This window comes from Ictidomys tridecemlineatus, chromosome 12 (genome assembly GCF_052094955.1).
Source record: "Ictidomys tridecemlineatus isolate mIctTri1 chromosome 12, mIctTri1.hap1, whole genome shotgun sequence".
In the NCBI taxonomy this organism is placed as follows: domain Eukaryota; kingdom Metazoa; phylum Chordata; class Mammalia; order Rodentia; family Sciuridae; genus Ictidomys; species Ictidomys tridecemlineatus.
Window position 1 is genome coordinate 64907968 of NC_135488.1, and position 14970 is coordinate 64922937.

General features: G+C 41.0%; 2 protein-coding genes across 14 annotated transcripts in view; both read left to right on the plus strand.

Annotated features, from left to right (window-relative positions):
* Aak1 (AP2 associated kinase 1) overlaps positions 1–7503 on the plus strand; it is a 175003-nt gene extending 167500 nt beyond the window's left edge. For all 10 annotated transcript variants that reach the window (XM_078029067.1, XM_078029066.1, XM_078029069.1 and 7 more), the window contains one exon: positions 769–7503. In XM_078029067.1, the coding sequence (XP_077885193.1) occupies positions 769–1898 (1130 nt within the window). In that variant the 3' untranslated portion in view covers positions 1899–7503. The remainder of the gene's footprint in view (positions 1–768) is intronic.
* Positions 7504–10382: 2879 nt separating this feature from the next.
* The window catches only part of Nfu1 (NFU1 iron-sulfur cluster scaffold), a 33367-nt gene continuing 28779 nt past the window's right edge, over positions 10383–14970 (plus strand). The window contains exon 1 of one of the 4 annotated variants that reach the window (XM_021724321.3): positions 10383–10704. Coding sequence is in view for 1 of the 4 variants with exons in the window: in XM_005322103.5 (XP_005322160.1) it covers positions 10603–10667 (65 nt within the window). In the remaining 3 variants the exon portion in view is untranslated. Of the gene's footprint in view, positions 10705–10819; positions 10845–14970 lie in introns of those variants that run through there. The other 3 variants (XR_002483603.3, XM_005322103.5, XM_078029080.1) reach the window with 3 other exon arrangements.

The following is a 14970-nucleotide window of genomic DNA, read 5'->3' on the forward strand; positions in this document are numbered from 1 at the left end:
GTTTGCTAAGATTCCATAATTACCCATGCATTTTACTCCTTCTGCTTAAAGAACTTAATGATGGATTCATTTAAGCAGAGGAAGTCTTTGCTAACTCAGAAGACTGAAAACAAAATTCCAGAGCAACTCCAGCTGAAGGTGATTTTATTTAGTATGATTTTAATTCTGTATCCTCTGTTTAGAAAGTACCTTCAGTTGTTTTGATCTGGGCACCCCAGTACTCTTTTAGTAGTGCTGGTGATGTGAATCACCAAGTAAACTTGCACTTACCGAGCAGCCATGCTGGGCTGCTTTTCTGAGGGTCTGTCCCTCTGCATGTGGAGCAGATGACCACATGCCAGATACTAACTTGAGTTCATCCCCAGACAGTGTTTCTACATAATCCAAAACTTTCATGGCATATGTGGCATATGAGTGACTGGGTTTGTTTTCATTCCATGATGAGCCAGTGCCAGGTAGAGCAGGTGTCTGTGCCTGGCCCCGCGAGTAGGAGCATTGCATAGTTATGCTGAATGTCTGTGTGCCTAACATCTTCATCTCCTTTCCTGCACATTGTGCCTATCATGTTCCAAAATGTGAGATAGTGATTGGTTGTGTTCCAGTCTGTGTGCAGTTTCCTTGCCTGACTTTTATTTTTCTGTTTTTTCTTTTCCATTTTCAACACCTTTTATTTGTTCCCACAATGTTTCTGCCGCGGGTTGACTATTAAATGTTCCAAAAACAGTTGAACTGACCTACATGTTAATTCTGCATTTTATGCTTTTCTAGGTCTCCAGAGAGAGCCCAATCCCTGTCCTGTAATTACTGTAGAGCACTTTAAAAAATCAGCGGGCATTGAAGGCCTTCCCCTGTATCCAGACCCCTCCAGAGTACCTGGCACAAAGACTCAGAACAACTTAGAATCTGACTATTTAGCCAGAGATGGCCCTTCAAGCAACAGCTCTTTCCACAGCAGTGAAGAGGAGGGGACTGACCTGGAGGGAGACATGCTAGACTGCAGTGGGTCTCGACCTCTCCTTATGGAGTCTGAAGAGGAGGATGAAAGCTGCAAGCCATCCCAGGGGAAGCCAGGAGGAGCCGTTGCATTTGCTTCACCTGAAATCTCTGCTGAGCAAGCAAAAGCAATGCAAAGTGGAAGAAAGAACCAGTTCCAAACCCTTACGCAGCCAGCCACCGATGGTTTTAGTGAGCCAGATGTCTTCACCACAGCCCCCTTCAGGAGCTCAAGAATTCTAGCTGATGACATGGACATTTTCTCCAAAGCGCCATTTGTCTCCAAAGGCAGTGTGGCTCCTTCCCAGCCAGAGGAGGTGGATGTGTTCTTGAGAGCTCCTTTTACCAAGAAGAAAAGCATGGAGGAGTTACCAGTTATCCAGAACTCCTCTCAGGAACCACCTGCACAGACCAGTCTCCTCAGCCAGACAGGTGATGTCCCTCTGCTCTCAGGCCTTGAAAGAGCAGTGTACAGCTCTGTCCAAACTCAGTATTCCATAGCTGGTTTTGTGCAACAGTCTAACCACCCCTCCCATTCTGTCCAAGCAGTAGACCATCTTGACAGCATCTCTCCCAGGGGAACCTCCCTGGAATCTGGGGGCCAGCCCAATGACAGAAGCAAAGGACCTCTGCCCCAGAAAGAAGCTGTCTCAGGCCCAATGGCTAGCAAACCATTCCGCCCCCAGTCTTTATCCAAATATTCCCGTCACTATAGCCCAGAAGATGAGCCAAGCCCAGAAGCCCAGCCAATTGCTGCGTACAAAATTGTTTCCCAAACCAACAAGCAGTCAATAGCAGGCTCTGTTTCCATCACATCCCTTTCCTCCAGGACTACGGAACTACCAGCTGCTGATCCTTTTGCTTTAGCACCCTTTCCTTCAAAAGCAGGCAAGCAAAAACCTTAGGAGCAGTACCTGAGCCTAGGCCTCCGCCTCCGCCTCCCCCCACAAATATCACCACACCACTCCCAGCTGAGCCTTTTCAAGAAGAAATAGTATCAGTTATTTCCATCCCCTGCATCAGAGCAGAGTCTCTTCAACTCAACAAACTCAGTTGTAGTGACACTTGTTTGAAGCCCTTCTAAGTTATGCAAATTGTTTTTATTGATTTCTAGACTTTCACACACTTCAATTTCCTTCCTAGAGGCCTTCCACGTCCACCCAGAACTCTGCTTCTCCCTCCATCCCTGCAAAACTGTTTTAATCCAGGAATATTTTACCCCAACCCCAGGGACCATATTATTACTAGTATTAATTCCTGTAACTCCTCTTCTGAGTCATGTCCATTGAAGAGTCAAGATTAATCCCTCCAAGACTTAATACTCTTGGAAAAGGGAGATTTCTAGAAAAGAGCAATATAAAAATCCTTCATGTCAAGAGAAAGTATATAATCTTGCAGCTACTAATCATTCCTGTAGAACCAGCAGCTCTTGAAGGATTCTGTGGATCTGTTTCTGAGTCTGTGTTCAAGCCAGGATGGCCCTCACGTGTGTCTGTGGGTGTGTGATGTGCATCAGATCCTCTCCTATGTAGAAATGCACGCAGATGGGAAAACTGCTCATTCTAATCATGTGAGCAGGGCCTTCCCACACTTTTTAAATTGGTATGGATGCACAGGCACGTGTGTGAGTGTGTGTGTGTGTGTGTGTGTGTGTGTGTGTGTGCGCGCGCGCATACACACATGCACAAACACCAGAAACATTTTTTCTCTAGGTTAATCCTATCCCATCATGCCTACCTCCACAATCAGATCACCCTTACTCCCATTTGCCTGCTGACCTAACCAACTTGAATCCTGTTTTTATTTAGTTGTGTGTGTGTGTGTGTGTGTGTGTGTGTGTTTTTTATCATGGCAAAATTGTATCCATTGGAAGATGTAGGGAAATCTTGCTGGAACTGAGGTTCAGAGTGGATTGTTTTTTCTCCAGAATTTGCTTTTAACAAATTTCCTTTACCTGGTTGTGAAAATTTAATTTTTTAAGTATATGTTTTCCCCTCACAACAGTAGAAAGGAGTGCCTTGTTACAATTCCAGCCACTGGGTAGCTTGGACTCAGTGCTGTCATTATGGAATTCATTAATCTCTAGACTAGGATGCAAAATTAGTTTGCTTGTTTCCCCTTCCCCCACAAATCCTTATCTCTCTCCACTACCTCTTGAGGAAATATGAACCTGGGACATGTAAATAAATTTGGGAGAATGAAAAGGCTGAATTAGCTAGCCATGAAAACTAAATTCTCTATTCTCTTTAGATGTTAAAGTAGGGCAGACAGGTGACTGGATTGTGTTTTTGGAAGTATCTTTTATTTCTGAAAAGATCTGACTCATTCTTAGCTTTTTTCATACCATTTATTTTTAGTGCCTTAAAATCTTTGTCTCAATGGGAAGATTTCTGCTGAGGAAGCCCAATTTAATGGAAAGAGTCTCTGCATCAGTTTCAACCTGAGAGCTTCCTAAAACTTCTAGTAAATGTTAGTGATTTCTCCACTACTGGAGAAACTTGGAGAGTTGTGTACCAACCTAAATTAGTGATTTACAAATTATTGGAAGTTCATTCAAGAATCAAGCCTAAATGCCAAGTTCTACTGTGGTTGATTATGTGTGCTATTCTTTCAAGGAGGTGAAGGTGTATACCTCGGTGGTAGAACATGTACTTAGTATGCCAAAACCCCAAGTTTGATCCACATCATGAAAAAATTAAAATTCAAAATCTTGATAATAAAATAAGAACAACTCCTTTAAAACACTTTTTGTTTTCTTAGTCTCTACCTATTTCAAATATCCACGTTAAAAGAGAAATAATTGGCACTGTGTTAGGGCTACTAGCGATGATTTTTCGACTGAGGTCTTAACTGTGGCCAGAAACCTGTCTTTCACTTTAATGGATGCTCAGTGTTCAGTTTTAAGAATTTGCCTTCTCACAATTATTATTTCTGTCCCTCCCCCAATGTATTTCTATTGAATAGCTTTGGTTAATGCACATGGAACTTTGCACCACAAACTTTTCCTGTGGTAGTTATCAAGTGAAGCCCTCAAAGGCATGAGCTAGGAGGATAGGACTATTCAGAGAGTTCTCATCTGAAAAAACCTACTTGCATGGCATAGTGGTGTGCACCTCAAGTCTCAGCTACTGGGGAGTTTGAGGCAGGAAGATTGCTTGAGCCCAAGAGTTCAAAGCCAGCCTGGGCAACATAGAGAGACCTGTCTTTATTTTTAAAAAAGAAAGAAAAAAAAAAGAAGAGGGGGGAAAAAAACCAACAACTCTTTAAAGTTAGAGGTCATTCTAACTCATTCTTCCAAATTTCAGGATTACCTCAGCCCTGCAAATGTTATTCCTTTGTTTATTTGATCACTTCCTCCTAATCAAGTGGCCATTTTAATTCTCGAGGTACAAATCAGAATAAAATCATGGTAATTTTATTATGTAGTTGAATTGTTTTTTGAAGGATAGATTTGCTCTTTTTCATGTTTGCTGTAGACCCACATGGGTGGAAACTACATGCCTTCTTCAAATAGGAAAATTAATGTAACCACATGCAAATTACTTTTTTCTTATTCATTGATGCATGAAGAAATTTTGACTTGTGGATTACATTAATTACAAGTTAATAATTGGTGGATTCTGAATACTATGGTAGGATTTTATTCACTTTTCACTGGTTACTTTTGGATAGTGAAGAGTAAATGCATCAAAGATTAAGTGGCCTTGCCAGAGGCCATCCTATATCTGGAAGTCTGGAAAAATACCCTTTTTAAGGGAAATCAGGAGTGTTCGGTGTGTTATGAATTAGTAGCAAATGCATGTTTCCAATAACTAGACTGCAGCAATTTAATATTAAAGAGAAAAAAGAAAATATATAGTCAACAAAGTACTGCACTTTCTTGTTTTAGTTTGTGTTGTATGTTGTTTGCATTACACATTTGATACAGGAATTGTTGACCTTTCATTGCAGTGAAAAACAATGAACCAGGACATTTTTAGACAATGCATTAAGCCACAACATGTATTGATGACCTCTTAAAGAACACCTGTTAATTGTCTAGCAGGCACTATTGAATTACTGAAGTTTTACTTCACCAGTTTCTTGGGCTTGACAGCCTTTAGCTCCAAACCTCATGGTTAGATTGGAAAATGAAGTGAACAAAATTTTATGCTGAAGCAGATGCTCAGCAAGACCTAAGGAAATGTAGGTCATAAACCCTGTTTTGGTTTGGGCTCATTATCAAGTTGAAAACCTCATGTGCAGACTAGTATGTATGTGTTTACTGGCCGGTGTTGTATCCGAGTTCTGGAAACCAAGATCTCTTTTTCTCAACTTTCAAGAAGGATACTAATGCTTTTCTGGCCCATTATTTATTTAGTACATTTTAGAATATATGCATGTCTGTGTTTTCAACTGCTTGTTGGACATTTTGCTGGTGCATAAAGAAAGCACATTTAAGTATAATCACCAGAGTAATGTGATGATAGGAATTCTGTATTTTTTCCTTAAGCAATAAAAACATATCAAATTACATAATATGTATGCATTATATCAAATAGGAAATTTTATTATAGGAAATTAGAGAAGGGTGAGACCCAAAGTTCTCCTAAGCAGGAAAGAAACAACATAAAATGGAGTAATTTGGGTCTCTTCTATGTTCATTGGAATGGAAATTGGAGAACACATCCCAGTCAACTCAGAAATGGTTGCTGGTCTCATAACAGTTTTATTGAAAAACCTGGAAGTCAAATTACATAACACTTAAAATATAATAAAAAAGTATCTGGTTGGAAATTGTTTTTGTTCTGTCCCTGGAAATCTTCCTGGCTCACCTATCTTGTTCTTATTCCCACTTCATTTCTTCAATTGACATTCCCCTGTTTTAACCAGGTGAATAAGCGGATGATGAGAGATTGGTTGAATGACCATGTTAACATTTAGTTGCTTCCCCTGTAACTACTATAAATAGTTTTGTAAGTTTCAGCCTAGCCTGTGAGATTGTCACCAATAACAATGAAATGACTGACCTTCCCCATTTCTCTTAGACTGTAATGAGAGTTGGCAGGACTCCAGCCTTATTCTGTAGAGATACGACCTTGATCTCCACCTTGATCTTTTGTGGCCCACAATGCTTCAGAATGCAGGGACCAGTTTATGTGTGAAAGGACTCCAGAACAGCTGGCAGAAGTGGTTAAATGTTAACTATATGTGGCTTAGTCCAATATTCTCATAACCCAGCAGTCTCTGTGTGTAACACAGTTTTGAGTTTATAGTAACAATGTTCTTGAAATCATGTCAGGGTTACTTCATTGCATTGTACTAGTACCAGCTATACATGTTTAATATGTTTGAAGCCAAACATGGTGGCACACACTTATAATCCCATCTGTTTGGGAGGCTGAGGCAGGAAGATCACAAGTTCCAGGGCCAGCCTGGGTGGCTTAGTGAAACCCTGTCTCAAAAACTAAAAAGGGCTGGAGATGTAATTTACTGCTAGAGCACTTGCCTAGTATGAATGAAGCCCTGGCTTCAATGTTCAGTACTGGGGGGAAAAAATCTGATTCCTTTTGGCAAGGAATTGCAGAAATAGGCTTTACCAACATCAGTTAAAGTAAGATGTGGGAGGAATGGAGGTGTAGCTCAGTGGTAGCAAGGGCCTGGGTTCAATACCCAGCATGGACCAAAAATAAGTAAAGTGGAATGGGTTAGACTTTGGAAGGGAAGGGACACAATGCAAACTTTTCACTCAGAAAGGGCAAGTCAGTTGTATTCTCTGAGTCTACCAAAGAGTTCTGGTAGAGGAGTGTGAATGGAGTGTGGGTCTGTGTGTGTACATATATGTACATTCTATGCTTTCTTCCATGGTGTTAATTATGGCCCTTAAAGGCATCCAAAAAATACTGAGAAGTGATCATCGATATCTGGCACAAGTAAATTCAGCTCCCTTTGCCCCAAACTCTCAAAGTTAGAACTGAAGTTGTTCTCAGTAGCATTGAAGAAAATTGGCATTCATTGCCTTAGCCTCCTTCCCAAATAAGCATCATCTCATCTCCAAAATAAGATTCAGTAGGGCTTATCCTAAGGAGTTGTGAGTAGTGACAGTAGTGACCAGACACTGCAAGACCTGCAAGACATTACTTTGAATGAGGGAACATTAAATATCAGTTTCTAGGGAATAGAAAACAAATTTAATAAAGGCCAAGGACCATGTTCGTTTCGTGGAGAAAAGCTGAACTCCCTCCACTGACAGTATTTGGAGTTGACAGAATAAGAACGTCTCACCCTTAAGGAGTATTGAGGTCATCAAGCATCAGAAAACAACAATGTGCAAACAGTCTCAAAGACTGTGAACAAGGGAAAGGAAGGGGAAAGACCACAATGTCAATCTTAACAGTTCTCGCAATACCTCTTATTTGCAGACTATTGGATTTATGTTGTTGCACTCTTGGTGTGATCTATCTCATGTATCTGATAATTTTTATAAATAATTGAGTTGGAAACTTTATTAAAATGAACCTAATGAAATGACTTATACTTTGTGTTTTTTCTTAAGTGAGATCTTCGTGTGATTGGAGGGATCCATAGCCATCTTTCACTACTAAAAAGCCTAGTGATATTCCCCGCCCCCCCGCTTTGTCCTGGGTCTTATGCATTCTAAGCAATCACTCTACTGCTGAGCTACATCCCCAAACCTACTAATAAATTTTTAGTATTCCTAAAGGAGGAACATAACATAGAGAAACATAGCATTAACATAGAGAAAAGTCTTAGAGAAATAAAGCTAGGAATTTTAAAAATCTACACTATGATGGAGAACCTGCTTGCCTATTTCCTCCTCAAATTAAAAAAAAATAATAATAACAGTGCTATCTAACTGAACTTGAGCTTAACATGATTCAGAGAGAGCTAGTTATAAGTTGTGTTCACAGGGATGTGTTCAAAGATCCAGGAATCCAATCTATTTTGGTTCAATAAGACCATAGTTGCCAACTTTTTTTGAAAATGCAGCTATACTAGAGACTGAATAAAAAACGGAAAGAGAATACTAAGAAGACTTTCAGTTGGGCACATGGACCAAGAAGGGTTGATGAGCGAAACCCTTTGAGCAAGTTGAATGCTCAAGTAGATGGGCTTAGGGGAGAAGGAGAAAGTCTAGAGAGGGAGCAGATGAAGGTGAAGGAATAAGATGATGAAAAGTACATGGATTCACACATACCTTCCACCCAATTTGAGGTTTCTAAATGCCCAGGTTCAAATAAAAGGAGCCAGGTCTCCCAGGAGAAAAGACTGATTTGAGGGCTAGAACAGGAAATGAATGAGATGAACCAGGAACGTGGTGTAATTATAGTGCCAGAAAGTAAAATAAGTACTTTAAAAAGTAAAATAAAATGAAAGACATAGGGACATAAGAACCAATCTGAAAGAACTCCTGAGGTCAAAGAACAAGTTGAGCAATAAAATAAATGCCATGGTATGAAATTATAAGGTATAAAGTCAATAGCTATAAGCCTCCACTAATATTAAAATGATTATTGAATAAATGAAAAAAGACAAACCTAACATAAAATTTCAACTAATTTAGGTACATTCCCCACTAGACAACTGGAATTTAATTCTATATACTTTGAATGTGGGCCATGCTTCCCAAAAGGAACATACGGACAGGAATTGGAGAGTAACTTTACAGTGGAAAACCCTAACATACACCACCTCTGCCAGATGAAAAATTATGCCAAAGTGTGTACCTGTGATAAGAAGGGCTCTCGGTTCTGTAGACATCCTCCCCAAATGCCTTTACCCCATTCTAACCAAGAGGAGAACATTAAACAAACCCCAGTTAAGGGATATTCTACAAAGTACAGTACCTGACTAGCATCCCTTAAGACTGTTAATCATCAAAACTAAGGAAAGTCTTGCCCATGGCAGTGTGCACATGCACCTATAATCCCTTGGGAAGCTGGGGTAATAGGATCACAAGTTCCAGGCTAGGCCTCCACAATTTAACCAGACCTAGTCTCAAAAGAAAAGGCAGGGGATGTGGCTCAGTTGTAGAGCACCCAGTACAAAAAAAAAAAAAAACGAAGAAAAGTCGGAAACTCCAACAGGCCAGAAGAGACTAGAAGAAAAAAAGTATCCCAAGTGGATTCCAGGGAAGAAAAAGAATACAATGAAATCTGAATAAACAGAAGTTTAGTTAATGTTGGTTCCCTGCCCATAATAAAATTAATGCTGGTTCAAAATAGGGAGCTACACAGCTTCCAGAGCAATTATTATTCAGAGGAGTAATACTGAAGTAGGAATTTTGCTTTTAAAATATGTATTCCAGATTATTTGAAAATGAGGAACATCCTGGGTCTGTAGTCAGTGGTAGAGTGCATAAATGCTCAAGGCCCTGGGTTTAATTCCCAGTTCCTTAAAAAAAAAAAAAAAATGCAAGAGGAATGAGATTTTGTGGTTGCTTTTTCCTTCTCTTATCCAACAAAACAAAGGCAGTGTAGAAAGGGCTATAAGTAATTAGAGTGATCATCACAGTATATTTGTTGTCTTTTGTCTAATCTGCCTCTTGAGACCTTCATCCACCTCTGGGTGAAACAATAATGTTGCCATACAAGGTTTCTCTGGTCCAGCCTCCCCACCTTCCCCGTGGAAGCTCCACAGACTGACATCTCCCCACCCACTCCTCAGATCACTCATACTTTGGGACAGATTCTGCTGTTACCTGTTCAACCACAGGCCTGCTGATTCCATTCTAGAAAACAGCACTCTAACAACCTTCCAGAACAGTTCTCAAATCTCAGCCTGCATCAGAAATCACCTGGGGCTCTTGTTAAAAATAGATGACTGGGCCCCACCTTTACACTCTGAGGTCTAAAGTGGGGCCCGGAATTTAATAAGGCAGTTCCCATGCCCCACCACCCCCGTTCACACTTTAGAAAACCGAATACCCCAGGAAGGCCTGGAAGAGTACTTAAAAGGTTTTTTTAGTTTGCTTTCGAAATTAGTCAACACTCATATTTATCCAGCGAAGGATAGCACTACACTAGATGGGTCCTGTGTATGAACCGATTCAAGATGACCAAGTGGTGGGTCCACAAGCCCCACCTAACTAGAGGGTTAAAACAGGTTGCACCAGCCCTACCACAGAAGGGCAGCAGAAAGGCGAGACACCAATCAGAAACGATGCTCTGGAGTCACTGTGCTAGGCCCAGAGGGCTAGCACGGTGCTAAAAGGAGGAATGGGGTGCTAAAAGGAGGAATGGGGCAGGTTTGGGGGTTGGGGAGGAGTAGCATTTTAACTGCTGGGCCAGGACCAGAAAAGCTACCAGAAAGAACAGGAAAGTACGTTTCTGCGCATGCGTGCGAAGTACGTGCCTTAGAAGGCGCCCACGCATGCTTAGCAAAACTTTCTACCGGATACCGCCTGGTTCGGGCTTATGCTGTAGGTAGGCAACAGGTGTAAAGGACCAAGTGAAAGCCCGCAGCTCTCACTCGCACAAGCGCCGCCCACGGCCTGTAGGGTGCGCTCTTCTAGGTGCCAGCCCAACTCCCGTCGGTTTGCGCCTGCGTGGAGCTTTGGGGGCGCGGCGAGGGAGCAAGGCCTCTGCGATTGCGCATTGAAGGACTAAGATGATGGCGACGGCTGTGCGGCGGGGCTGGAGTTTTGCGGCTGCTGCCGCCGGGCGGCGCAGGCGGTAGGTGACGGCCCCGAAGCTCCGAATTGGAGTGCTGGTGGGTTTAGCTGGCGGACCGGTCACTGCCTCGCCAACCCTCTCTCAAGGAGAGGCGGGTAGCGCATCCGAAGGAGCCCCTGGATCCACCCAGGTCGCCGCGGTTGGTCGGGGGCTCAGCCGGAAGACCCGCGGCTGTTGGTGAGGCAGCTCCGCATCTGTGGTTCGGGCAGCCTGCGGAACCTCGGCCAGGTGTCTGGGGGAGACTCGAAGAGACCGGCTGTAGACACATGTGCATTCATTCCTTTCTCTTTCTTAAACACAAAATCGGAATGTCACACGAAGGAAAGAAAGTAGTGTGTTTCATTTCCTCACTTTTCCAGCGAGGCCTAGAAAGGTCGCACAGCTTGTAAGGGAAGGAACTCCGAGGAGAATGCAGACCCCTGATTCTGCCACCACCACCACTACTTCAGCCCACTCTGTTGCCTTGTTTCTCCCTCTTCCCTGAACCCTGCCTTTGAGTTTCACTTCCCAGACACATCTGTCAACATCGATGTGATTTATGTACATGTCGGACCTCACTTTACTTCTGGGGAAAAAGTCCTAACAGAATTTGACCTTCTGAGTATTAGATGTTTTAGTATTAATGGTGCTCATAAAGCTTGAACGCATTTCTTAAAAATAATGTTTTCCAGAACACTTTTTTTTTTTATTAGTTACCCCTTTTCTATACCCCATATGTTTTTGATATCTTTCTTGAATAACTTAGTTCACCCCTGCTTTATTTTTTTTTTTTGGATTTTAAACCTGTCTCAGTCAGAACATGCTTCTGATTTATCCACTCAGCTGCCTCTTCTCAGAGTTGAAGGAAGAGAAATACTGATCTCCAGTCCATTTTTGAATTCCCGCATATTCATAGGGAGATTTAGACTCATAATAATTCATTTGATGAATTATACCAATAATAATCATGTAATTACAAACAATTGACATGATAACAGTAGTATCATTTATTGAGCATTTATTGTATGGCTTGGCACTGGCTTAAACACTTTACTTGCGTGATATGGATGGTACCCAATCTTTATTAGGTAGCTCTGAATATTAATCTCGTTTTTGAAAGGAGGAACAGGGGCCATAGTGCTTGCAGCTGAGGACATAAAATGAAAACAGTCTCTTAATAAGCTTGCAGTTTAGTAAGAAGGACATACTAGCAAATAATGAGAAAGTCATGAGGGCTGTAATGGTCATATAGTTCAGTATGGTGACAAACCTTGTTGTTAAAGCCTTTGGAGTTACCATGGGGTGTGACAGTCCTTCACAGGTTCCTTGGTTCCCCATTTACTGTTGTTTCCATGATGTCACTAATGCTTATTTTGTTCTCCTGAACCCTCAGTGTCAGGCCTTTAACCTCTTGAGTGGTACCTAAAGAAACTCTCCATGGGTAATAGGTCCACAACCTTCCAGTAAAGCATTTTTTTTGCTTTTATATGGCACTTAAAGATCACTGAAGGTAGGAAGAAATTTAGGTTATTTGTATTCAACTTACTTGGTGCTCACTCTTTATGACAAGCAAATTCTGGTTTTATAAGGGAAAAATGAAGTGCAGCCCCTGTTTATTACTTCTTCCTATTTGTGTGAAAAATACCCAGAGAAACCTGTTTTTGAAAAGATGATCCTGTGTATGTTTATGAAAGTGACCCCTGTGGTTAAAATTTTTCAGTAGAACCTATGAAAGGACAATCGTAATGCATAGCCATAATATTTTAAAGTAAAACTTGCAACATGTTCTAAAATTTTTTTAATAATAATTTTTTTTAGTTATACATGGACACAGTATCTTTATTTTGATGTGGTGCTGAGGATCAAATCCAGTGCCTCATACATACAAGACGAGTGCTCTACCACTGAGCTACAACCCCAACCTTAAATTTTTTACTACTAAAGTGTCCTTTTCTTTTCCATTAGTATCTGCCTTCTTTCATCCCCTTGTTTTTAATTTGTCAAAGCCATGAAAATAGCCAATTTATGCTTCTTTACTAGAGTGAAATAAGCTTCTCTATCAGAGTGAAGTATAGTTACAACATTGAATTAATGTTGCCCATCAAAAAGTATATAGAGATTGTTGACTGCTTCAGCAATTTGGAGAATGATAGTACACTTTTTTTTTTATTAGAGCATTCATGCATAGTATCTGGGTTCCTTTTGACATAATTATACACACATGGAATTTAATTTCAGTCCTCATGACCTTTCCCCTTTTCTCCTCTTCCCTCCCCCCATTTTCTCTCCTCTCTTCTACTGATCTTCCTTTCACACCTTTATTTATTTATTTTGACTGGATGATAATACACTTTCTATTAAGACTTTTTGAAATATTGAAATATAAATTAAGTACCTCATATTTAAAATGCTTGGGACCACAGGAAGAAAGAGAGAAGGGAATTGAGGGGGAGGGAAGAGGGATGGGAAAAGGGAGGAATGGTGGAAGTGAAACTGACCAAACTATCCTCTGTACATATATGAATATACCACAGGGAATTTCACCTTCAGAATATCCATAATTCACTGACTTAAAAAAAAACTGTAAATAAATAGAAGAAAGTAGAGGAAAGGGAAGAGGGAGAGGAAGGAGGGGAGAAAATGGGAAGAATTGGGACCAGAAGTGTTTCAGGTTTGGGGTTTTGTAACAGCTACATATACATAATGAAATATCTTGGAGATATTTCAAGTCTAAATTCAAAATTCATTTTATGTTTCATATATACCTTATACACATAACCTGAAGGTAATTTTGTATGTTTTTGGCATGACTGCATTTTGATTGTCACCCACCAGATGAGGTAAAATTTCATGTTGATGCACAGAAAGTTTCAGGTTTTGGCTGAGCATGGTGGGGCTTGCTCCCCTGTAGTCACAGTGACTTGGGAGGCTGAGGCAAGAGGATGGTAAATTTGAGGCCAGCCTCAGCAATTTAGTGAGACCATGTGTCAGAATGAAAAGGGCTAGGGATGTATCTCCATGATAGAGCACCCTGGATTCAATCCCCTGTACCAAAAAAAAAAAAAAAAAAAAAGAAGAAGAAGAAGAAGAAGTTCAGATTATGGAGCATTTCAGATTTTCCAATACAGGATACTTACCCTGTACTGTGTGTGTGTGTGTGTGTGTGTGTGTGTGTGTGTGTGTTGTGTGTTTTGCTGGGGATTAAACCCAGGGCCTTACCTAGGCTAGGCAGGTACTCTCCCACTGAGCTACACCCTCAGCCTGTATTCTTAACAGGTGAAAGAATCAGATAACAAGTGATAGGGGGCAAAAAGGGAAATTTTTCATAGTGTATACTTTTTTCCTTTATCAACACGCATGCCAGGCGAGCACGCTACCGCTTGAGCCACATCCCCAGACACCCCCCTCCCCCCCCCACCTTATTTTTTGTTCCCAGGAATTGAACCCAGGGGCATTAACCACTGAGCCACATTCCCCAGCCCTTTGAATTTTTTATTTAGAGGCAGGGTCTCACTAAGTTGAATAGAGTCTCTCTAAATTGCTGAGTCTGGCCTTGAACTTGTGATCCTCCCGCCTCAGCCTTTAGGAGTTGTTGGGATTACAGGTATGTGCCACTGTATCTTACTAAAAACCTGTATAGTTTTTTGACTTCCTCTTGAGCCTCGGCCACAGATTTTTTGGGGGAGGGGGTACTAGGGATTGAACTCAGGGGCACTTAACCACTGTGCAACATCCCCAGCCCTATTTTGTATTTTATTTGGAGACAAGGTCTTACTGAGTTGCTTAGTGCCTCACTTTTGCTGAGGCTGGCTATGGGTGATCCTCCTGTCTCAGCCTCCCAAGCTCTTGGGATTATAGGCGTGGGCCACCACACCCAGCTACAGATTTAAATCACTAATATAGATATATTTCTGGTTTTTTTATATTTATTTTTTAGTTTTAGGTGAACACAGTGTCTTTATTTTTTATTTTTATGTGGTGTTGAGGATTGAACCCAGAGCCCCACGCATGCCAGGCAAGCAAGCACACTACTGCTTGAGCCACATCCCCAGCCCTGACATTTCTGGTTTTTATACCTGGATGTTAACATTATCCTATGCATCTCTAGTGATTGAAGCTATGAATTTCTGTTTGATCTTCATCTGTTTTTGAATTGTTTGTATTACTTGCCGAAGTAGGTGAAATATGTTATAGATGAAAAATGAAAAGTTCACTCTCTAATCATTTTTATTGCTACTTATATTTAAATTTTACATGTCTTTTATATAAGTAGAAACTGACCTTGAGATTAGATCTCATAAAATGTCATTTATAATTTGTTTTT